The sequence below is a fragment of the Aythya fuligula genome, chromosome 12 (genome assembly GCF_009819795.1).
Source record: "Aythya fuligula isolate bAytFul2 chromosome 12, bAytFul2.pri, whole genome shotgun sequence".
NCBI lineage: Eukaryota > Metazoa > Chordata > Aves > Anseriformes > Anatidae > Aythya > Aythya fuligula.
This window is the reverse complement of record NC_045570.1, coordinates 9,252,189-9,276,341: the sequence shown is the minus strand read 5'-3', so window position 1 is coordinate 9,276,341 and position 24,153 is coordinate 9,252,189. Positions and strand designations below refer to the sequence as shown.

The window sequence follows — 24,153 nt, the reverse complement described above, 5'->3', positions numbered from 1 at the left end:
TGGCACCATCCCGGTGCCGGTCACATAAAGCCCATGCCAAGAGGAAGGGTGGCTCAGGCAGGACATGAGGACACGCGGCAGGAGGGAAGACGTCCCCTGCGGGATCTGGACGTCCTCCTAGATGGGATGCGACTCTGCCAGCGGATCCGAGCACAGCAGCTGCATCACTGTTTGCACTTTGCAGAAGAACCTTTCTTTCCCTGTCCAATTCACAGCACAAGGGCGAGGAACCTGGCACGCTTCCTTAGCAGAGCCTCCGAGCACGGATTTGTCTGCACAAGGCTACGGTTGCAAAGCAGCTTTGCCCTTCATTTATTCCCCAAAACGCATCTCACAGCCCAAAGATGTGGCTACACCTTTGCAACATCCTCCTGCAGGTGCCAGCAGCCTCCCCAGGGGCTGTCCCTGCTCTGAGAAGGGCAGCATGGAGAGCGATGTCCCCCCGGTGCGCACATGGCACGCAGCTGGCTGACAAACCTCCTGCCAGCAGAGGTGCTGAGCTGTCTCTGCAGGAGTCACAGCCCCTGCCGCAAAGTCAGAGGAGGCAGAAGAGCTCCACTGCACCTCTCAGGAGTTTTACGGAGATGCCCTTGCAGGTCCTTCACCTGCAGCACAACGTGCGGGATTCCCTTCAGGAGGCCAGGAGCGATCCTAAAGGCCAGAAAAAGGATGGTACCTTTGGGGGCTGGTGCAGGATTTTACAGCATCCCCATAAACACAGACGAGGAGGGCACCGTGTAAGGGTGCGTGCACAGCCCCGGTCTGGTTTCCATCACATTTTTCACCTCCCTGAGCAGGGACAGAGCCAGGTGCTCCCTGACCAGCCACTCGCTCCCCAGGTGCTACTCATACCAGGCAATCATTAGCACCTGGTTTTTGAAGTGCAGCGGATGTCTCAGCCACAGATGTGACAACCAAAAGCTCTCCACGAGCTCCCAAGCCAACACCGCACAGGGCACCCCCAGAAATCCGCTGGCTGTAGGCGTTCCTGTGCACAAACAGAGGGAAGGGGCTGTCTGATCCGAGTCAATCTCAAACCCAGCCTTGCTCCTCCTCCTCCTCCTCCGCCCTGCTCAGAGCTCAGGAGCATCTTCCCCCGTGCAGGGCTCCCAGACCGAAGAGCTGAGCTCACCTCGCCCCGTCGCAGCCGGGGGCGGTGACGTGATTTCCTGTGCCATGGCACAGCGCTCCGGGGAACATCGCGGCGCTGTTTACTCATGGCTGGATCCTAATATAGATTTTTTTATTTATTTATTTTTAACTGCAAAGTGGCCTTTCCCTCGTCTGCTGCATTGTAGGATCTGTTTCCTACACCAGCACATGGCAGACAGCTGCAGCCAGCACTCCAGTGGGTGTTGAACAGCCCCTCTCGGCTGCGGCTGACAACAATGCCGCGCTTGTTCCCGACACAGTCTCGCACTGTCTCCTCGCAAGGAGCAGCTCCTCGCTCTTGCGCGAGCCCTGCGGTTTCCTCGGGTTGAGTTTTAATTGCTGAAGCCGGTGCAAAAGGCTGCTGTCAGCCGGGAAGGGGCAAGGAAGGGGCCACGGCAGATGAAAGCAGCCCACAAGGAGAGCTCCTGGCACCGGGGCGCGTGCCCAGAGCGTTGGGTTTGCCGGCCAAGCTGAGCCAGGTCCTTTGCATGGACCGACGGTCAATTTTGCCCCGGGGAGACCATTTTGGTAGCTCGCATGGCAGCTGATGAGTTCTGCTCCCCGCTTCCCCTTTGCTGGGCCTTGGACATGGAGCTGCAGAGCTCCTCAAGTGCCTGCTGAAGCAGCATCGCGGTCAAGAGCCCCGCGTGAGCTGGGAGAGCGCAGGCAGGGCCTCTGGCTTTGAGTCCCTGCTAGCAGAGCTCTGCTTCTTTTCGGTTGTGCAAGGCAGGGAAAGCTCAGTGCGTTTACCAAGAGGACTCAGCTGTGCTGGAAGAGACACAGGAGGGAGATGTTTTGGATGCCGGATAAGGCCATCTTCTGACCTAGGGGAAGTTGTGCAATAGGCACGCCAGCTAGACAATTTCCCTACAGCAGCGTGCAGCAAACCCCACACACGCACTCCACATTAGCTTAACCTGATCAGCGGCGTCCTCACACAGCACAGGGAACCTCCCGTGTCCGTGGGGGCTTCCAGGGGCAGGGAGAGCCCTGGAGCAGGCAGTGGCAGCGCAGAGCCCAGGGATGACTCCAAATCCACCTCCAGGCATCTGCTCGTCGCTGCACTGTGGCTCTCTCCCAGCCATGCAGATGTCCCACGGATTAAGGCTTGCCCTCAAAGCACAGGTTCGTTATGTTATGATCCCACCAAGCTACCCACTGTGAGCCCCATCAGCCTGGAGGGATTTGGGAAGCCACCAAGAAGCAGCATCAGGCCCCACCTGGCCTTAAAAGCAGCTATAGGTGCTTGTTTGACACAGGTTTAACCAAAGGAAAAAAAAACGGGGCTGCCAGCAGCCCTCTGCACCACCACTTCAGGAGAGAGCCACTCCTGTCCCCACTAGGAAGAAAAGAGCGGGTGTTACGTGGTTTAGTAACATTTAAACCTTTATTTCAGTTCACAAGCAAAGCAGGCCTTGGCTTCACAAAAGCACCTCTTGGTGTAACTAATTAATTTGATAATCCTCTATTTGCAATCCTCAAGAGACATTCAGCTTTGAAAGCAAGTAATTACCTCTAAGTGGCAACCTCTTTGTGAGGCCCAGCCTGATCAGGAAAAAAAAATAAATAAATGTCTTAAGCCAGAAATATAATCGTGGTGTGATTTCCCAGAAGTCTGGATGAGAGACTCCATAACAACAGCTGGTGACGCTCACAATCTGAAGACGCAGGAGCCACTCAATTACCAGGTCTCCAGCTTACGCTTCAAGATGTTGCTCTGTGTAAACCCAGCGTGCAGGCAACCACCGAGAAGCTTTACAGGAGAGGTTTTATAGGTACAGAAGTCAGGAAGGTCCCACTTAAGGTTCTCAGATAGCCCCATGTGCCACAGGGGAGAAAATATATTTTTAAAGAGTCACATATCCAGCTTTCTGTAGCATGCATGCAACCCTGCAAGCACAACCACAGCATGCAGTCCCACGGGGCAGTGACCTAAGCAGGGAATGGCAACCTCAAAGCCTCTCTGCAGGAGCACGAAGGCACTCCTTGATGACACACGGCACCTTCCCCAGACGAGAAGAGATGTGGAGCTGATCTAACACCTGCCCCAGGCATCCCCAAGTGCCCAGGGTCTGCACTCAGCAACAGCCCAATGTGAGCATCAGTCACTGCCAGAGCCCAGAGGGGGGAACAGGTCAGCTGGAAGGGACCTGCAAGTCGAGTCCAACATCCTGACTGCTTCAGGGCTCACCAAAGGGAAAGCATTACTCAGGGCATCGCCCAAATGTCTCTCAAACGCTGACAGGCACGGGGCAGCAATCACCTCAACATGAAGCCTCTGCCAGTGTTTGAGCACCCTCATGGTAAGACCACCACCACCACGTCCTCACCCAACACACTTATCATACAGCCAAGACGCTTGTTTCATGTTGAGCAGCTTTGGGCTTCTTTAACTTTCCTTTTAGGCTCTGCAAAAGAACACCCACCTCCTGCTATGGACATACAGCTGGGCATGCCACAGACAGGAGCTGCTGCTGCTGCAGGATGCTCACGCAGAGCAGGATTGCTTCAGCCACAATTGGAGATGTAAGCCTTGCAAAGGGACTGTGCTGTGTGCTGCTCTGGAGTTAACACCTCTACAGCTCCAAGCCTGTCCCTGTGGCTCTGCACCTGAGACCCCAGCGAACCCTGCATCCACCTCCTAACCCAGCAGGTTTCTCCTCTTGCTGATTCTACAGCCCAAGAGCATGACAAATCCCACTGGCTGGGGCAGGACACTGCCCCTGGAGCCTGCTGGGTTCAGTGAGGATGAGGCATCCTCCAGAGACTTTTCCTAGCGTGAAAGTCATGAATGCACCCAATGCAGGTAGGAGCAGGGCTTATGAGCAGCTGGCCTGAGAAGACCCCAGCCCCCTGGCAGCCTGGAACAGGACACAAAACCTCTGTGCACCCAGACCCAGCTAGGAGAGCTGAAATCCTGGAAGAACTGCTTGTTTGCCTCCACAGAGCTGGGGCACTGCCTCCCTTTCCTGAGGACAAAATGCTTAGAAGTCCAGCTGTGGCTTCTGGAGGGCTGCTTCAAAACTCACCACCATCTCTGGTTAGATAAGGGCAGACTGGCTGTCTCTGAAGAGCAGCCTAAAACTGATCCATCTCTCTCCAGATGCCACGTATTTAATGGCATGAAACAGTCATCTGTTTACCTCCCCACGCTAACCAACCCTGCTGGCAGTGGTGCTGCATGCTGTTTAATCCCAACAGCACATGTTTACTGTACTCTGAGACAGCACAGCATGCTCACCTCCAAGCTAGACGTGCCCACGGGCACCTCCACCCTTCCTGCTCCAGCCCAGCCACCACCTCCAGCCCCTGCCCCACAGACATGGGGCACGGAGTCTCACAGCTTCTTTAAACCCCATCACGGGTGCCAGGGCCTGCTCCTCTTTCCAGGTCTGCCTAATAGGGTGAGGGTTGGAAGGATGGACCCCCCAGCATGACTTCGTGCCATCAGGCCAGCCAGCTCATGTGAGCACCCAGATACCACTTCTCTGCCAGGAGAAGCAGATACAGTCCCCACAGAGGTGCTGAGCAACAACAGAAACACAAGCAAACACAGGACATGTTTCTAGGCACGGCATCTGTCCCTTCTCACCCCCCAAAGTGACCCAAATACAATCATATTTAGCTAGGAGGGAGGGCTTCTGACCACCAGGCTCCAGCAAGGAGGGACCCAACACCAAGCACTGCCCACCATAGCTTGGGCACTCAGTGGGTCCTACCCAGTACTCCAGTGGCACAGGACCACAGCACCTCCATCAACCTGCTCCAGGATCTCTGGCCCCAGGATTACCATCCCTATGGGGTGAACACCCTGTCCAGCCCCCCAGCCCCTCACAAACCCCACACTTACAGCCAGTGCTTGCAGAGCAGCCTGCGCCCAGCAGATCCCAGCAAACCATTCTCCCATGGCAGATCCTCTCTGGAGAGAAGGAAAGCTCTCACCTGCCCACAGTCTTCTCCGCCAGAGCAGGCAGGCAGAGAAGCAGCTGGGTTAGATCTGCACTCACCTGGGGCACAGCAACAGCCCCAAGGTGCAGCTCCAGCTGTGGGCATGTAATCAGTGCTTTACGGAGCCTTTATGGGCGTTCCCTGGGACCAGCTCTTATTTTGCTTGCATGCAGCTGGGCCAAGTGCTGCCCACTAAACTTGGGTGAGTCCCATTCGTGGTCCTCCAGGTGCTTCCCAAGTGCTTTGAATCCTGGTGGTATTTCTAGTGGAAGGATGGCAGCCTGGTGAGACATGGCCTTCCTCCAGCCTTGCCAGTTGGTAGTGAAGGGGAAGAATCCAGTTTCTCTATCTCAACTGAGCAGCTCCACGAGGCTTCAGACTAAATTTGAAGCCACTTAGCAGCAGGCAAACATCAGTTTGGGGTCAGGGTCTTCTCCCCAGGGGAATTGGGAGCCACCTCTGCTGGCTGAAGCTCCAGAGCCCAGAAGGTGACAGGGAACACCTTGTGCTCCATGGGCACCACCTGCTTGGCAGGGATGGGGCTGCTCTGGGATGCACGTAGCTGGCAAGTAGAGGAGCAAAGCTTGGGGAATGCCAGCAAAGGGAAAAAATGCAACAAGGAAGGGACCCAGAGCAGGTGGGATGTGAGGCATGGGGGTTTCCTGGAGGGTATTGTGTGGTGGATCCTACACCAGAGACCCTTCATTCTCCATGTGTGTCTGAGGGAGAGGACCCTGCACTGGGAATGAGCAGTCACCAGGGCTAGAGAACACTACTGAATTAGTCAATAAACCTAGAGAGTGCTACTAAATTAGTAAAGAAGCCTTGAGGCAGGTGAAGGGAGAGGACTTATGCGTCTCCCTCCCCTCCTTGCCATAGGTCTCTCCCACTTTCCTCTCATTCACCCTTTTTCCATCAGAGCTGCCATTCCCCTCAAGAACTCTGCTCCCACACTGAGGCAGCAACGGAGCAGACATGGAGGGGACCGGGAGGCACCAGCACCGACTGAAGCACCTCAGAGAGCAGCCATCCCACACACCCTCCACAACCCTGTAAAAGAGAGCCTGCAAAGCCCCAGGAGCCTGGACCAGCACAGCCCAATCCTCCCCTCACACCCCACACGGGATTGCGTACAGAATAAACGTTTATTCCCCAAAAAAACTGCTCTCTCTGCAGAGGCGCGCCCCGCTCAGGGGGAGCTGAAGCAGCTGGGCCGCCATCTTATCCCCGGCTGCCCCCGGGCTCTTGGGGCGGGCGGTGGCCGGGGCCAGGCCGCGGTGCGGGGCGACATCTGCCGGCCACAGCGGCACCGGGACCGGGACTGGGACCGGGACCCGGCCCCGTTACCTTCGACCCCCGGCCTGGAGCACCCCCGGGGAGCCCCGGCCCTTCTCCTGCCTCCCCCCCTTGCTGCACCATGGCTGCATGGAGGCTGCCCACGCCTCCCTGCTGGCGCGCTGCTGCGGCGGCTCGCCCCCAGAGGCAGGCTGATGAGGCTGGGGGGTGTTAATTGTCACCCCAATTAAATGGCAGCCAAGCTGACCTAGGGCCCAAGGCTGCGTGTGGGGCAGTCTCTCGGAAAGCAGCGCAGCCAGGGCCCCATCTGTAATTAAATGGTGAAGGGTAACTAGTCGGTGAGCCTGGCACCTCGTGCATCAGGTCTCTGCTTCCTCCTGCTGCAAGGCTCTGGTGCGAATAAAAGGGCAGGTCGACCTGGGCACCCTGCCCTCCACCCCGTCTCCTGGCCGGGATTTGACACCCCACAGGTCCCCCGTTTCTGCCCGGGTACAGCAGTGGGAGCAACGCCCCAGAGGGTTTCTGCCACGTGAGGGTTTGGGGCGGTTTAGTCACCTTTGGTAAATCAGAGCTGGATTTGTGCTCCCCGCGTGGAGGTGGATTTGTAGACAAATCCAAGCTCAGCGAGGTAGCTGGTCGGCTTTCTTTGCTCTTTATTGCACACTGTAATTTCCTGTTTGCTTCAAAAGCTATTTTTGCTAAGGAGACAAAAAAAAAAATCAAACATTTATAACCATTCTGTCTGTTCCTTAGGAGAAGAAAACAAAGATCAGAGCGAGCCTTTCAGAGGTCACCGGCTAATTCTGTTATTTAGCCACCGTGCCTTCCTCAGACAATGCAACCCTCCTGCAGCAGGCCGGCTAATCTGCTTACTCAGCCGGTCCTTGCAGTCCAGGAAAACAAAAGCTCGTGTTCCTTGAGCGGTCAGCTCCCAGGAGCCAGCCCCCACATCACAGCACGCGAAAACATAGCGCGTTTTGAGCCTGGGTATTTGCTTTCTGCTTTTTTTCCCCACCTTTCTGGGGGCACCTTTCCAAAGCTTTTGCTAGCTTTCTCCATAAGCAGGAGATACCCACTGAAAATATCCGCATATGCGTGCACGTATGCGGTAGGTGAGAAGGAATATCCTGACCCTGGGAGCTGAGGAGGGCTAAAAAAGCAGGCAGGACCACAAGTGTCCAGGAGAAATGCGGAGGGGGTGACCTCTGCACAGTGCTGCTTGCCAGAGCATGCCTAGCGGAGGTTTTTCAGGGCACCGCGTGGGCAGCTCTGAGCCCTGTGTTCGCCAGGCTGCCTGCGAGAGTCTCAGAGCAGCAAAACTGCCAGAGACCCACTCACAGCCAGGCATGCACAGCTCAAAAGCCAGCCCCCCTCCAAGCTATCCAGGAGGCCAAAGCAAAGCTCTAACGGGCTGTCTGCCTTCAACAGCGAGGGCCCCAGGGGGATGAAACTCGTGCACGGGCAGTGACAGCACAAACACAGCACACATGGCTGCAGAACCAAGTTTCTAACAGGATCCCACAGCAAATGGAAGGGCACCCTGGTCTTCCCAAGCCCTTCTTCATGGCCCATCTCCCAGGCCCTGCCCGCAGGCTCGGGACTACCTGTGGGCTGCTGCTGCCTCCCCAGAGCATCCTCAGCTCCCTCCCTCTCCAGCTGACCCAATGCAAGTTTAATTTATTTACCTTCAGGGCAGCCTGGATGTGTGGTGCTGGATGCCAGGAGAAAGTGAGGTAAGAGGAGCCTTTGTGGCTTCTTCAGGGATCTTTGCCTTCTCTGCAGCTGCGAGGAATAGCTCTGCAAGGAAGATCACAACTGGAGGATCTGGAGTTCTTGTGAAATCAAAGTCCCCGCGTGTCGGCATCCATCCTGGCTGTTTTTCAAGAGTCCTCAGGAGCAGCAGCCTGGCCACGCAGTCCTCCCAGGCAGGGAGTCCCCCAGTCCCGTCTGCTCCTCCAGGCAAAAGCAGAGAAATCTGAACCACGAAGAAGGGTGTGGATCACCCCACCCAGCTCCTGCTGGCTTGAAGATCCCACTGAGCTCGCCTGTCTTCAGCCTGTCCACACTGCAGCTCGCTCCCCTGCAGACCCGGGATGCGGGCACAGCCTCCTGGCCAGCCCAGCGGGTGACAGAGCCGCTGGAGAGGGGAGCTCACTGCCCGCAGACAGCAAAGAGACGCGGGCGAGCCGAGGAGCTGGCCCGACACACGCTGGAGGGGTGCAGCGCGAAGCACAAAGGCAGCAGCTCTCCCGTCCTGGCCGCTCTGCCCTGGAACGCAGCATGGGAACCTCTGCCCAGCACAAATCTGTTCCTCATTATCCTCCCCGGCTGCTGACTGATGCCGGCTCAGTCACCAACAACGCGCCTTGCGGCCCCGGATGGCTCACGTCCATCGGCTGAGCGGCTGCACGGGGCAGAGTGGGGCCAGGACTCACGTCCACCCCTCTGGAGGTAATTCGGGAGTGACAATGAATCGTTGCCTTCAGCAGGCTTTGAGGAATGTCAGAGAGCAGGGTTGGCTGCAGGGGAAAGGGGGTGCAGCGGTGGCACTGGAGCAGCAGGATGCCCTAGGCCTCATCGCAGGTAGTGCTGGTGGCCACCGAGTGATGGTGAGTTGCCACAGTGCTGTCCCCGTCAGGTCATTCCCAGATTTGGGCACCAAGAGCTTGGTAGGTCCATACGGCGAGAGATCTGACACTGAAGTCTACCTGGCATTGGTCCTTGGGTGGACGTGGGAAGCTCAAAAGGGTTGGGATGAGCTCCTCATGGAGGGGCAGCTGCTTCTTCACACCCTTTTCCTCTCCTAAACCAGCCTCCAAGCAGTGAGGATCAGCAGGGTCATGCTGGACCTGCTGCTTGGCCTGAAGAGCAGACGGTGTTAGGAGGTGGCCATGCAACCCTCTGGCCAGGAGGCAGACATGGATAGGACGTGCAGATAGCTTGTCCCAAACAGGCAAAGGGGAAGTCAGCCCCTTGCAGCTGCAGGGGCATCAGCAGGATGTAGTGCCAAGCAGTCCTGCAGAGCAGAGGCAGCAGCCAGGGATCCTGTGACACAAACTGCATGCCCCAGCACCTGGTAGAAACCCATTTTGTGAGCTTTAGAACAAAAGGAACCTCCTCATCATCCCCATCCGTGTCCCACAACACAGACCAGGAGCACCCCATCACAGCACCTGGGCCTGTCCTGGCTGCTCAGCTGGCCAGGAGGCTGGGAGCTGGATGCCTGGACACATGGACAGGAGCAGAAACGAGCGATGAGTGGGCTGATGTGTCTCCAAAATGTCTGCGCCCAGGTACGATCAGACTGAACACCTCTCCTGAATTCTCTGTTTGCCTTCCTGCTGTTCTCACGTCCGCATGGCCAAAGCCTCTGCCATGATTTGCTGGAAAACCAAGGGCAAAGTGGGAGGGGAGAAGCTGGACACCCACTGAGCTGCTCCCCACCATCATGAAAACATCACACCAGGAGTCAGGAGTGCTCTGGAGATGGAGCAGAATGAAGAAGTACGCAAGGTGGTGTGAGTCAACAGCACCTTTGCCGCAATGGAGAACGTGAAGCTGGCAGCTCAAGGAATGATTATTCCCCTCCATTTGGTGCTCGTGAGACAGCTGGATGCTAGCTGCAACTTGGGGCTCCCCAGAATAAGCGATGTATCTGCTCTGGCTGTATGTAAAAGCTGCCTGATGCTCCAACACACGTTGTGTGATGGCGAGGCTGTGATTTTGAGACGACTGCACGGAGCTGCTGCTCGGCTGACTTGGGAGCTGGCCACCGCCAGCCCATCGCCCACAGCCTGGCTCTTCCATCCCGCTGGGGCCCCGTTTCCAGCGCTGCCTTCCATCCTCTGCTGACTTCACAAGCACCACGGAGAAACTGGAGGAGCCGAGCCCTGGAGAAAGTAAATCACTGTGGAAAAAATGTGCAGCTCTAATGGCAGAGCGAGGAGCAGCCCGCGTGCAAAATGGTCTGCAGCAGGCAGACAGCTCCAGGATGGGGTTGCTTATAATAACAGTCGGAGGGTTGTGTGTTCTGGGCTACAGTCTGACAGGCAGCTAATTTGTTGTGCCTTACTCTGTCCTGGAGCAGCAGAGGTTTGGGCACATGTGCTCGTGGTTTGGCCTGGTTCTCGTGTTTTTCCACTGAAGAGCTTTGGTATTTTTAGGCTGGAAGAGACGGATCTGTGCTGCGCTGGGAGGCGCAGAGCAGCCCTGTGCAGGCAGGAGAGGGAAATACAGAGACTGGAGGATGAGAACAAATACTGACACAACCCCCTGGGTGCAGCAGGAGCCACCATCCCTGGAAGGCGACCGAGTGGTCACAGCGTGGCTGGGGTTGAAGGAGAAAAGAGAGGGCTCCGAGCTGACGGGCTGCTGGCCTTTCCTTCGGACGTGCAGCCAGCAGATGGAGGGAGGACAGAAGCCAGCACACGCAGCTCGGGCTGGGCTGGAGGAAGGGGTTCTCAGTGCTGCATGCGAGGCACTGATCCAAGCATTAGAAGTTCCTGAGACCCAGAATACCCTGAAAAGTGATTTTACTTGCTCCAGCTGGGCACACTGAACCTGCGAGGTGGGCTGGAAGTGCAGAGAGCACAGGGATGTGGTGACGAGAACCCAGCCCGGAGCTGCATGGGGTGAGATGTGCAGAGGTTCCCAGACAGCAGTGAGTCCAGACCGTGGCACCTGCTCCAACTCTGATTTATTGAACATTACAAAATACTCTGCATATATTTTCACATTAAAACAATATTCTTGCAAATAAGATAGTAAGTCTCGAGTCGTTTGTGGTGCCCATGGCTACATAAAACACTGACCCAGCTAGAGATTTAGTATGGCCCAATATCAGAAATCAAAACCGGAATAAGGCATACAAGAAATGCAAAACTATATAAAATCCTTTTAAAAACCTCATGCTCCAGCTGGTAGGACGGGTACTGAGCTCAGCCGTCGCTGAGCCTTGCTAGCAGTACCTGAGCTACACCACCTTGCCCGCCCTACATTGGGCTCATTCACCCAGTGCATCTAAACATCCCCTTGGCACCTGCTGTCTCAGCACCCCCAGGTAGATGATCACACAGTTATTTGCTTGCTTTGGGCTTTTAACAGCCCAAAGCACCATTCTGCACAAAGAGGACATCCCCAACCCTCCCACATTGCCTGGACCGTGGGGTCTCCTGCACCTGGCTGCCCTGCTTTGCTCCGAGCTGTTCTCGGGGACTGATTCTTGTCCCTTGGGGTCACAGCAGGAAAGGATCGCTGTGTGGGTCACCCGATCTCACCTCCTTCTCAGGAGGGACCCGGGGTGGCTGGGAGGCAGGTGTTGGGGACAGACTTTTGAAGATGCACTCAGCTTTCGCCCAGCTCCCGACCTACATTCACACCCGCTGCTCACCCCCTCGTGCTGTGACCAGCCCCAGGCAACTGGAGGGACTGGGATGCAGGCAGGATGAACACCAAGGATGCTGTGCAGGGCCGCTGCCTCCCCACAAAGCCAGAAAGCTGAACACGGCAGCTACGGGGAGCACATCCAGACAAGAGGTGTGAGGCTGGCACAGCCGGTGGGGTGCTGGAACAGTTCCTGTGCGTACGCAGCCCGGCTCCCGGTGGAGCCAAGCCCCAGGAGCGCTGCTCCTAGTCCTGAGAAAGTCATGGCTTTGCCTCCACGGTGCCTCCAAAACCCAGGGGAGACACAGCTGCCCTGGAAAAGGAGTTGGTCTCTGGTCTCCCAGCTGAGGTCCGTGCATGCTCTGAGCAATCGGCCGCCTGGAAGCTGCCGGCTCGGTGCTGGGTGTGGGAGGATTGTTGTGCACCAGCCTCCTCCACAGAGCCAAGATCAGGCACTCGCACCCACGAGCAGCCCCCAGCCAGGACCCCCACACCTCCAGGTGGCACAGCCGCAACGGCGTCAAGTCCGGCTGGGATCCCACCTCTGGGAGGAACATCTCCGGCCTCCCAGCACTGCGAGGATGCAGGAGGGAGACCAGAGAGGAAGAGCGAGGTCTGGGGGGCTGTGCCTCCCCGGGAGGATGAAGCTGGGACCTGCTATGGCAGCATCGAGCCCATTTCTCCACCACCAGGAGGTGATGGAGCTCATGCAGGTGATGGACCATCAGCAGCCCCAGGAGCACCGGGCTCTCGGCCGCTCCTGGAGTTAGAGGAGACACACAGACAAAGCGAGAGGGCAGAGCAATCGGTGGGTCTCAGCCTGCCCCCAGCCCCTGCCTCATCCGTGGCACGGCTCAGATGTGGCTGGCCCTGCTGAACATCAGCCGCCGGGGCTCGGCGGGGGGCAGCGCCCTGCCCTGCTCCTCCGAGGCCATCAAAGGCTGCAGCTCCTGCTGCTCCACGCCGTCCGGGCTGCTGTCGCTCAGCGACCTGCCGCTCTTCGAGACGTGGCTGGGGAACTGGAAGCAGGAGATCTGCTCCGGCATCGCCTGGCTCGCCGACTGGGGCTGCTCCTCCAGCACGGGGCAGGCGAAGCGCCTGTGCTGAGGTCCCGTCTCGACGCCCGGCGGGGAGGCGATGCTCTCCAGGGAGGAGATGCTTTGGTTCCACGCTTTCTGCATATCCACTGGCACGATTTTGGTGGTCTCCGAGGAGACGTAAACAGCCAGGTCAGCCTGGTCTCCTTTCCACGGCAGCTCCTTCTCTGCCAAGGTGGGCGATGGCGGGATGATGCAGGGGCTGGGGCAGACGTCCAGGCTGCCTGGGGACACAGAAACAAGGAGAGTGGAGGATATTGTGTGGCTCCTGCCCTCTCCCTGAGCCCTGCAAGCAACGACTGCCACCAAATGGGAGCCTTCCCTGCTGGCCCAGGGGTGCAAGAGCCACCAAGGAGGCTCTGCTGTGCCTCCAGGGCCACAGAGAAGAGTGATTCTCCTATCCATGCTCCGCTGACTCTGGTTTTGCACAGCCCAAGTCAGCTTTGCTCTGCAGGTGGAGGAAGGACGAGCTAGCCAAGCAGCTGCCCTGCTGGGCATGGGAGTGCCGGTGCCTACCAGGGGTGGCCTTTCCCTGCAGGACCTCATCGGTGGCTCGAGCGATGAACACGATCCCTTCATCGTCCTCTCTTTCTGTCTCTGAGCTATCGCTCTCCTCCTCCTCGGAGCTGACCATCACCAGCACAGGAGCTGCAGCCAGACAGGGGAGTGCATGGGGACCAGGCACCCTGCAAACTGACCCCCTGCACCCACGGGAGAAGGACCTGGTGCCAGCACAACCCCGGTGCTGCCGTGTCTCCGAGCTGGCAGTGGGCAGGCACAGCGTGCTGACCCCCTGCAGGACCCGGGGACCTGTCCTGCCACCAGCCTCACCTGCCTCCTGCCAGGGGACACCTCTGTGCGTCCTCCCGTTGGGTGCGTCGCTGGTCAGAGAGATGTCCTTCTGCAGAGCGAGAGGGACCTGGCTGGGACCTGCCCTGTGCAAACCCCGGCGCTGTCCCCAGGTGGCCCTGAGCGTGCTTGGAAAAGAAACTTTCAGCTCTCTGGGATTCGGGGCCACATGGGGCAGCTCTGGCGTGATGGGGACACGGGGACATGCAGCACCCATGCAGGTCCCATGCCATCTGGGCACCCATGCAGGACAGAGATGAGGTGCTGGGGGGGGACTCCCCACTATCCCCGTTGGCTCTGGAGATGCCAAAGCCCTGCAGCACCTCATCCACCCCCTGCAGGACCTCTCAGGGAGGCCAAACCTCACAGCTAGTAGGGGAGCAGCAGTTTGGGGACCGCTTGCCTTCTTCCTGCCCTTTTCCTTCAGCCTGGCTTTGCTCTTGGAGGAGCAGATGTTGTGCTTGGTGGACTTGAAGGTCTCCAGGCGCCTCTTCATGTTCTGCCGGAAGATTTCTTTATCTTGGCGCTCTTGTTTATCTGGAGAGATGAAGTGACGGCTGTAGCTGGCCTTGTACTGGCCGAGGGAGAGGCAAAGAGACACAGGATGAGCAGCTGGCCCCACGCAGCATCCTCCATCCCCGCTCCTGCTGCGGGCGCCGTGGCCGGGGAGCACTCACCCGCCTGCGGGGCTTGTAGAGGCTCCCTCGCAGCACGTGGTGCATCGCGGCGTCCTCCTTGTCCCTCCGGCTCCGCACCGTGTCGATCACCTGCAGGTCCAGGCAGGCGCCGCTGCCACTCTCCCTCCTAGGGCAGACAGAGCATCCCGATGGATCGAGCCCTCTCCGGAGAAGGGGGAGGCTACAGGGGTCCTGCGAGCGCCGCCCGGGGGCTGGGGTTCAAGGGGGGAGCTCGTACTCACAGCAGGTTTGTGACCGACGACTCCGACATGGACGTGCGGCTGGGCATGGAGGGCAGCGCCAGCTTGGCGGCCGACAGCACATGGCCACCCTGGGGGGGACAAGGATGGGCTGTGGGGGGTGAGCCCACCACCACGGGCAGCCCGTGGGGACCACCACGCCGCCAGCCCCCTGCCCAGATCCCACCGCGTGCCCCCCTACCTGGTCCACGAAGCTGATGGCATCGCGGATGTTCAGCTTGTAGTAGACGTCCCAGATCTCGTCCCGCAGCCTGTAGGCAGATTTCCTCATCAGGAGCTGGCTCAGGTACTTCTTGTCGAACTGCTCCCACCTGGAGCGAAACGGAGACACGGGCGGTGGAGCACCCACAGCGGGCAGATGGGCTCGATGGCCGGGGGACTTCTGCCCGTGCAAGGCCAAGAGTGTTCAAAATATGGTGAGAGCAGGCTGGGCACGCAGGAGCTGGCTGTGCCCAGGGACACACAGACAGAGAAGGGTAGGAGGGGACGGGACACGCTGCCACTTTGTCCCCATGCCAAGGAGAAGCCAGAGACCAGTTGGGAGCAGGGCAGGAGCTGGTGCAGCTGCCCAGCTGGAGCTTCCCCTCCGGGAAGCAGGCTCTCTGCATCCTTTTCCTGTTGTGACGCCGCAGATAAACACTACCAGGGTTTAACAGCTCCCTCCTTGGTGTCCTCCCTCCATGTGGAGGCGCAGTGCCGTTGTGGCCACCACGGTCCCGCAGCAGCTCCCCCACCCCCTCCACCTGATGGCCAGCGGACCAAGACACTCACTTGTCCCGCCAGTAGTGGTAGCCGTGGTGTCCCACGATGTCCTCCACCGCCGCCAGGATGTGGTCGAAGGCCTTGAGGGAGGAGAAAAGGGTGAGAGAGGTGCAGAGAGACCCAGGGCTGAGCACACCCGGCCAAACTGAGGCCACGCATCGCTCTCGCCCTGCCCGGGCAGTGTGGGGGGCACCTACGTGCTCGTGCAGCTCCTCGTTCAGCGTGGGCTTGTGGTGGTCACTGCGCTTCACCTTCAGCCACGTCACCAGGGGCTTGATGGTGAGGCCCTGGAATGGCAGGAGAGGGCAAGGGAAAGACTGGGAGGGCGAGAGGGTGCACGGCTGGGGCACGGGAGCAGAAGCAGCATGAAGTGACCAGGGACAGTGGCTGCGACAGCCGCGTGCACCACAACCAACCCGACCTCCTGTGCTTTGCACCTGGCTAATGGCCACCCTGGAGACCTGAAACCTGGAGGTTGTGTCCCACAGCATGCCCCTCCAGACCCCCAACCCCAGGCTCACATCCATCCATCCATCCATCCATCCATCCATCCATCCATCCATCCATCCATCCATCCACGGTGCGGCTCCCCGTGGGCAGGGTGCCCATGCTCACCTGCACGATGACCGTGAAGAACACCACCACGATGGTCGTTGCGACGAAGTAGTCCTTGGCTTTCACCTTGTCCCTGTCCAGCAGGATGACCAGGGCGAAGGCGACAGCTCCACGGAGGCCGCCATATGACATGACCACCTGGTCGATCCTATCCAGGGGGATGAGGCGAAAGCGATTGAGCACGTAGGTCTGGAGGACAACACCTGGGAAGAAGCAGGACATGAGCCTGGGACACGGGCTTGCTCCTGGAGATGGGGCAAAGCCCAGGCCAGGAGCCATTCCTGGGGGGTACCCCTCTTTGGGATGAAAATGCTGGCCCAGCAGGACTGACTGACCCACAGCTCTGAAGAGCAAGATAAATAACAGGGTGCCCAGCACCAGCGCCGTGTCCCACGCCCACTTGGAGGTGTCCACAGCCGACATGCCCAGAAACATGAAGATGATGGTCTCTGAGCTGCTGGCCAGCGTCTTCATGGTGTACTTGACGGTGGTGCGGGACTTCTGGGAGATGTTGGCTTCCACGTACTTCTTGCAGCAGATCCCACAGAAGGTGACTCTGCAGAGGGGCAGAAGGAGCTGTCACGACCCCGTGGTGGGATGAGGAGTGGGTCTGGCCGCTTCTCAGAGCTTCAGCTTTGTTCTCCCAGCCCCCGGTACTCACGCCAGGATGGCGGAGAGCGAGACCATCTCAGCAGCCAGGTACGCGACGTAGGCCAGGAGGAAGACGAAGAGCGGCTCGATGATGCGCACGCGCTTGGTGAAGCGTGTGATCAGGGCCAGGAGGAAGGCGAAGAGCAGCCCCACGGCCGTGCCCCCCAGGCTCACCAGGAAGAAGGAGGCTGGGGGGAAGAGGCTGGATCGCACCCCTGGGGCAGGCCGCAAGGAGCAGGCCCCACGATCCCACCTGCGTCCCCACCAGAGCATCCCCTGAGGATGGGTGATGGCTGGGACAGGCTCAGCACCAGCCCACGGTACAACTCGTCCCCGTGCTCGTCCCCGTGCCTCCATGCCAGAGGAAGAGGTGGAGGGGCTGGTGGGGCTCATACTCACCTACCCCCTTCACGTAGTCCGTGGCATGGATGTGCGCCGGGCCCAGCTCCACGAAAGAGTTGAAGACCTTGTAGAGCACCTGCAGGGAACGCAACGTCCTTTGGGGATGTCACCCAGCCTGGGGGATCCCCGTGGGTTGGGACATCTTTCACTACAGCAGGTTGCACAAAGCCACGTCCAACCTGACACCGAATCCCTCCAGGGATGGGGCACCCACAGCTTCACCGGGCAGCCCGTGCCGGTGCCTCGCCACCCTCATCATCATCAGGACATTGGGATCCCCCCTAGCTCCAACTCACCACGGTGACAGCGTCGTTCAGGAGGGACTCGCCGAACACGATGATGAAGAGGGTCTCGTTCACGTGGACCTCTTCAAAAACGGCCAGCACTGCCACCGGGTCCACAGCCGAGATGAGGCTGCCGAAGAGCAGGAAATCCATCAGCCCGGCTTCCACGCCTGGATCTGCTGGGACAGACGGATGGAGATGAGGCACAGCATCCTCCCCAGAGCCCCTCTCAGTGGATAAGGTAAGGGACAGGCTTGTTCCCTGTCTGCTCCCAGTGCCTAGTCTGCATCCCTGAGCTCTCAGGCCTCCCCGAGGGGCTGTGGGGCTTGGCTCATGAGGGGAGCAGGGCTCGGCCATCCCCTTCGGTCGTTCCTCCGGGCTCAGAAGTGCTCAGAGGATGGCCTGGGCCAGCCAGGGCCAGCAGCTCAACCCGAGGACAGGGAACACGGCAGTGAGCCAGCAAAGCTAGCCAAGGTCGGCGACAAAAATAGCAAAGACATGAGTCAGCCCAGCACTGAGCAGGTCCCGTTCGTCCTCCACGCTCTCTGGTCCTGCCAGAACATCGCTCCCAAGCGCTGGGATCTCTGGGATCCACGCCAGGGCCGGGCAACGGGCTGTACATTCAGGGTGCCTTGCATCCTCCCACCCGAATTTTGGGGATGTGGCCCACGCCAAGCAGCCCTCAGCACCCACCCATGAGCCCGGCCTGGTGCAGCCCCCAGAGCGCGGTGCCGGTGGTGAAGGAGTTCCAGAGCGTGCCCACCACCGCGTAGGTGAGGATGGCGCCGATGTTGTCGAAGAACAGCCGGCTGGGCATGAAGTAGCCCGAGTCGAGGACGATGGGGGGCAGGAGGAAGAGGAAGAACATGTTGGGCTCCAGCTGGTACTTGGCTTTCTTGGCCACGGCCAACACGATGCCCCCCAGGCCCAGCCCCAGCAGGATGAGGAGGCAGCTCTCCGGGACGACGGACGTCACCTTCCTGGACAGGTGGAAAACTAAAAGGAAAGGAAGAATGGGAACATCAGCCAAAGGAGCACACGGACAGAGCATCCTGGACCCACAGGAGCCACAAAAGGGTTGGCTGGTGCATGAGGGACCCCAGGGTGGGGACAACGGAGCACCTAAGGACGCTTTGTGGCCACGTGTGAGCAGAAGACCTTCTAGTTAGCTGGCCACAGGAAACCCCCAGGTCAGCACTGCAGCTCCCTCTGCTCCTAGGCCACTGCCAAACAAGCCAAGCAGCTGTGTATTTTGCTTTTTTGGCCTCTGGTATCTGTGCTTAAAGGAGAACAGCCTCATGGAGCATGCTCACGGTGTCGCAAGCAGCGCTGGCTGCTGCTCAGGCATCCTGCTCACAGGGACGCGTTACCCCTCTCGGAGACGGGGATGCTCGGCTCTGGTGACGGGGTGACCTTGTTTGCAGCCGGCTGAGCACACAAGTGGAGCAGCACGAAAACCCCTGCAGCCTCCTTGCCAGAGCACCGGGTAACCTGCCTGCATGCAAAAACGAGGCGCGTGAGAGCTGCGCCGCCAGAGCTGCTTCCAGTAATCAGCTTATTCCATCTGAGGTTCAGAGCAGACCTTAAACTGCCACGAAATGGGAAGTGGTTTTTTGGAGCAAGCAGATCACGCCTTCGTATTCACGTATCAGCTCCGCAGCAATGAGCCTGACGGCAGGCACAAGCCCAGGGATGTCACTCCAGCCAGCACCGGGGACCTGCCCCACAGGGCAGCCTTGTCCCCACGGGGGTCCTGGGTAAACCCAAATTGCTCCAGCTTCTCGGTGACCCCAGGCCCAGCCCCCTGTCCTTGCACACCCAGCAGGTACAAGGGACACCAGAGCCTCCAAACCATTGCTCAGCTGCACGCCCAGCCCTGCTGCCACCCCAGACCCCAGTCCCTAAAGCTCTCTGGCTGGCTGAGAGGTGTGCATGGCTTGTGCCAAGTCACCCACCAGAAGGAAAGCTGTGCTGTGGTCCCACACCAACCCTACAACACAGCTGCTCCTCTCCTTGGGAGACGCCCATGGACGGACCACAGGTCTACCTAGCCCAGGGTCTTGTCTCTAGTGGAGTAAACCTAAAGGAGCTCAGCTTCCATGTCTCTGCTGCTCGTGCCCTCTGCTCTGAATGCCTCCCAGTCCTGCTCCATCCTGCCTGGGGCCAGTCCTGGTGTCCCTGAGATGCGGACACCTTGAGCACCGAGGTCAGGGCCTCCTGATGCTCCTTACTCCTTTCCTAACACCTCCTGGTGAATCTGCATTCCTTCACTGAAGCGGGGCCCTGAATTAAATGAGATAATTCAACATCTGAGATCTACTTCCTAAGCAGAAACAACAGCTCGGAGCCCTCTGCCAGCCATGCAGGACGAGGGCTGCTCCTCTTGCTGACACCTTCGCAGTGACCTGCACACCTCCTTGGCACAGCCACCCCGGGGAGCCCCGGCACTGCCCAGGAGGGGCAGAGTGGTGCTACTGGGATGGTGCTGACATGGGGACCCTCCAGGCACAGACAGCAGAGCTCTGCAAACCTCTATTCACCTTCCACACACAGTAGACTGCCCCGGCTGGCCGGAGAGCTGCAGAGATGCCGTGGGGACGTGGGAGGGCTTGCAGCTGCCACCAGTCCCTCTGCCCCCAGCGCCAAAATAACAAGCAAAGAAGGGAGCAGCATCGGTGGGAGAAACCCTGCCTGCACAGCCGGGGCACGGGAATGCTGGAGGCTTCATTTGCTCTGCACGCTGCCGCCCTCACAAGCGAATCCCAGCACACGAGCTCCTCTGCAGCACGGGCGCAGCGAGCAGGGACGGGTGGCAGGAGCTCTAATTTTACACCCGCTAGTCAAGAATTTCAGCATTAACGTTCCCACAGCAACGGTAACTTAGCCACATGTGAATTAACTTCAGAGCCATAATCCGCGCTGCTCGAGAAATCCACAGCACGGGATGTGCCAGCGGGGGGACTCGGGGACAAACCCTGCTCCATCCCTGCAGCGCCCGGGGTGCCAGCGGGGACGGAGGGGAAACCAGTAAGAGATGCTTGTGCTGGAAGCACTGGGGCTGAGGGACCACATGCTGCAAGGAGAAGAGGTGGCGACCTGCAGGAATGCTGCTGGGTGAAAAAATGCCCGTTTGCTGCCAACCCGTAGGGGCCCAGCAGCACTTTCCATGGGTGCAGAGCAGTTTGGGGGCGATGCTTATCATCATTTCCTCTTTTTGCTCTTTCCCCAGAGCAAACAGAGCTAGAGAGGCCGCAAAGCCCGGATGACGCCTCGCTGTGCAGGAAGGCAACACCCAAAGCGGTTTTTCTCCGCTCCGGGCATTTGCTCTCTGCTGGCTCGGGGCACCCCAGCATCGTGACGGCTTCCAAGAACAAGAGCCTCCAGTGTCACTTCCCCACCACACGGAGCCGGGGCCGCTTCCTCCCCTGCAGTCACAGGGCTGTGAGCTGGCAGCCCAGCACTGCAGCGGCTCTTCAGCACCAGCCCGCGCCCTGCACCCAGGGGACCCTCGTCCCCACGTCCCCAACCTCCTCCGGCGCCCACCAAAGCACTCTGGGGACAGCAGGTGCCACCTCGGGGGGGTTGGTGGCCCTCCTTGCTGCTGGCTAGGAGCACAGGGGGGGATGTGACAGCCTGGAGCTGTGGGACACCCGGCTGGCGTGTCACCACGGCCACCAAGCAGGGGATGGCAGTGCCCACCGAGGGCGTATGGGGTGGCAGCAGCTCGGCTCGTGGCATGGGGAGGGGAAGGCGTCAAGGGAAGCCCAAAGAGCTTGTTTTCAGGTGTCTGAAAACAAGAAGCAGAGCGAGGACTGCTTTCTCTGCTCTTCTGCAGGAGAGGCGCGCTCAGCAGCTGGAGGTGGCACAGCCGCCGGCAGAGGGTTGTATTTTTAAGCTCATGGCGTGCCTTAATTTATTCCTTGCGGAGCTTTAGCTCTTCCCTGCAAGAAGGCCGCAGGAGGAGAGGAGCGCGAGGTCGAAACCCATGGTTTTGGTGATGCTGGGGGCAGGCAGAGGCCGGCTGGCGGTGACAGCTACGGTCTGCCCTGTGCCCTGGGAGCTCCCACTGGTGCCCAGCTGCCCAGAGACCTCCGTGCCCAGCTCCCAGCCCCCATTTCCTCCTGATGGCAGAACCGGCACCAAACTCAGAGCGTGCCCACTCCCCATGCCCGCTCCTACGGCTGTGCCCCGAGGAGGACACCCGTGCCCAAGGTCACCAGTTTGCCCCTGGAGCCCACTCAGTGCCCACCAAGCCCACGTAGCTCCGGAGTGACCCGGCACCTACAAACCCATCCCGGTGCTGGGGACGTGGCCTCGCTCCCAGCCCCACCAGCACCTCCCAGCCCCACCGCACCTCCTGGCCGGTGGCTCCCCGTTGCTGTGCGACCCTCTCCGTCCCCCATCATCACACCCTCCGCGGGCCACCACCGTGCCCTGTGCCATCACATGGCGACGAGCATCACCCCCTCGTCCCTGTGCCCCCCGCGGCCACCCCTTTTCGCCCCGGGACCCCCGGAGCCGCCTCCCTCGGCGCGCAGCCGGTGAGCGGGGCTCGGGGACCGCGGGGCCGGCACTCACCGATCTTAGCCAAGCTGGCCACCAGGATCCAGGCGGCCACCAGGCACGGCACCTGCACCTCCTGCCACTGCCACCGCAGCAGCTCGGCCCCCGCCGGGGGAGCGGCGGGGCCGGGGGAGGCCGCGGGGCCGGCCGGGGGATGCATGGCCCCGGCGCTCCGCCGCTCCGCCGCGATGCCAGCCCCGCCGCGACGTCACCGGCAACGGCGGGGGACAGAGCCCGGCCCCCCCCGCCGCCCCCGGGACCGCCCAGCCCCGCCCCGGTGCCGCCCCCCCCTCCCCGCCCCGGTCCCCCCCTTTCGCACCCCTCGGTGTCCCCGCTCTGCCCGAGTCCCCCCCCAGCCGGTGCCCTCCTGCGGCACCCCGATGGATTCCGGGGCTCGGGGGGGGGGAGCAGCCTGGGGGCACCGAGATGGGGGGCCCCGGGGGCACCACGGCCACAGGGTGCCGGCGGGTGGGGTGCCCCTGCCCCTCTGCGCCCCCGGCTGGGTGCTGGGACCAGCACCGGGCTCCCCAGGACGGGGTGGGTGTGGGCACCCCGGGGAGCCCAGGGAACGGGCGTGAGGTGCTGGAGGGCCCGGAGCCTCCCTGCAATTAGGGAGGGGAGGCCAGGAGCTGGGACCCTCAGCTGGGGCGCAGCAGCCGGGGGGACCCCATCCATGGCTGCGTGTGGGCGAGGGGCAGCGGGCACCAAGTGGAGCTCAGGAGGTTCCCCCTGCACATCAGGAAGTGTTTCTGCCCTGTGCACAGGCACAGGTCACCCAGAGGGGCCGTGGGGTCTCCATCATCAGAGGTCTCCAAACCCACCTGGGCTTGGCGCTGGGTGGCCCTGCTGGAGCAGGGTGGCACCGGGTGACACCAGGAGGTCCCTGCCCACCCCAGCCCCTCGTGCACCAGCCGCACCTCCTCTGTCTGGCCCAGCACAAGCAGCAGCAGCTGCAGGAGGCTGCAGCAAGCAGCCTGCTGCTGCCACCCTCCTGCCAGCAGCCTCCTTCCAGGGACAGCTGCTCAGCCTCATCCTGCCAGGGGCTGGCTCTTGTCACCCAGCCTGTGCCAATGCCCCGACATCTCCGCTGGACTCTGTCCAGTCCTTCTTGTACTGGGAGCCCGCTCTGGCACTGGTGCCTGGACCTGCTCTCGTGCTCCCTGCCTTCACCCCACCACCCCAGCTCTCACCCAGGGTCATCGCCGCATGGCTGGGCTGTGAAAAGGACAGCAGCATCACTCGGCTTTGTGCTGCGGGCTCGACCCCGGCGGCAGGGGCGAGGCGGGTCTAGGAGCCATGAGACCTTCCCCTATGTCCCTCGTCCTGTCCCCTGCACGGTCACAGCCTGAAGCTCCAGCAAGTCACCCCGAATTGCCCATCACCTTCCTTCCTGCTGCCAGAGCAGAGGGTGCAGCACTGCTGCTCACCTGGGTCCCTGTCCTGGGTGAGGATATTCCCAGAACATCCTGGGGAACCCCAAGCATCACTGCACATGCCAAACATCCCAAAGCACTCAGAGCATCCCAGAGCATCCCAAGCGTCCCAAAGCACCCAGAGCATCATGGAGTACTCTGAGCATCCCTGCACAACCCAAGCATCCTGGGGCACCAGGAGCTTCCCTGCACACCCCAAGCATCTGGGATACTCTGAGCATCCAAGAGCACCCTGAGCATCCCTGTGCACCTGGAGCATCCCAGAGCACCTTGAGCATCCTCTGGGGTATCCCAAACATCCCTGTGCACTCTGAGTGTGCTCTGGGGTACCCAAAGTATCCCTGTTCACCTGGAGAATCCCAGAGCACCCTGACCAACCCTGCACACCCCAAGCATCTTGGCACACCTGGAGCATCCCAGGGTACCCAGAGCATCCTTGTGCACCTGGAGCATCCTGGAGCACCCTGAGCATCTCCTGGGGCACCCCGAGCATCCTGAAGAATCCAGAGCATCCCTGTGCACTTGGAGCATCCCAGAGCACCCTGAGCATCCTCTGGGGCACCCCGAGCATCTTTGCACACCCCGAACATTTTGGTACACCCAGAGCATCCCAGAGTACCCAGAGCATCCTGGTGCACCTGGAGCATCCGGAGCACCCTGAGCATCCTCTGGGACACCCCGAGCATCCCGAGGTACCCTGACCACCCCTGCACACCCCAAGCATCTTGGCACACCCGGAGCACCCCAGGGCACCCAGAGCATCCCCGTGCACCCGAAGCACG

General features: G+C 60.2%; 1 protein-coding gene across 2 annotated transcripts; it reads right to left on the bottom strand.

Moving 5' to 3' along the window:
* Positions 1-11,075: 11,075 nt before the first annotated feature.
* Positions 11,076-22,098, bottom strand: SLC9A5 (solute carrier family 9 member A5). 2 transcript variants are annotated; one of them, XM_032195942.1, is made up of 16 exons: positions 21,954-22,098; positions 18,069-18,371; positions 17,388-17,551; positions 17,089-17,167; positions 16,700-16,877; positions 16,374-16,594; positions 16,039-16,241; positions 15,621-15,764; positions 15,433-15,503; positions 14,843-14,972; positions 14,644-14,732; positions 14,402-14,528; positions 14,128-14,298; positions 13,707-13,776; positions 13,392-13,523; positions 11,076-13,099 (listed from the first exon to the last, which is right to left on the bottom strand). In XM_032195942.1, the coding sequence occupies exons 1-16, from the start codon at positions 22,096-22,098 to the stop codon at positions 12,633-12,635; spliced, it is 2,694 nt and encodes an 897-aa protein (XP_032051833.1). In that variant the 3' UTR covers positions 11,076-12,632. The 2 variants fall into 2 exon arrangements, with proteins under 2 accessions (XP_032051833.1, XP_032051834.1); XM_032195943.1 differs by having other exon boundaries at positions 15,621-15,710.
* Between the last annotated feature and the right edge of the window lie 2,055 nt (positions 22,099-24,153).

Excerpts from the sequence above, each read along its gene's own strand:
- SLC9A5 (XM_032195942.1), bottom strand. The coding sequence starts at position 22,098 with ATGCATCCCCCGGCCGGCCCCGCGGCCTCCCCCGGCCCCGCCGCTCCC. Across the intron at positions 14,299-14,401 it reads TCTACAAGCCCCGCAGGCGG|TACAAGGCCAGCTACAGCCG; the intron begins GTGAGTGCTCCC and ends TCCCTCGGCCAG. Across the intron at positions 13,524-13,706 it reads TGTCCCCTGGCAGGAGGCAG|CTCCTGTGCTGGTGATGGTC; the intron begins GTGAGGCTGGTG and ends GTCTGGCTGCAG.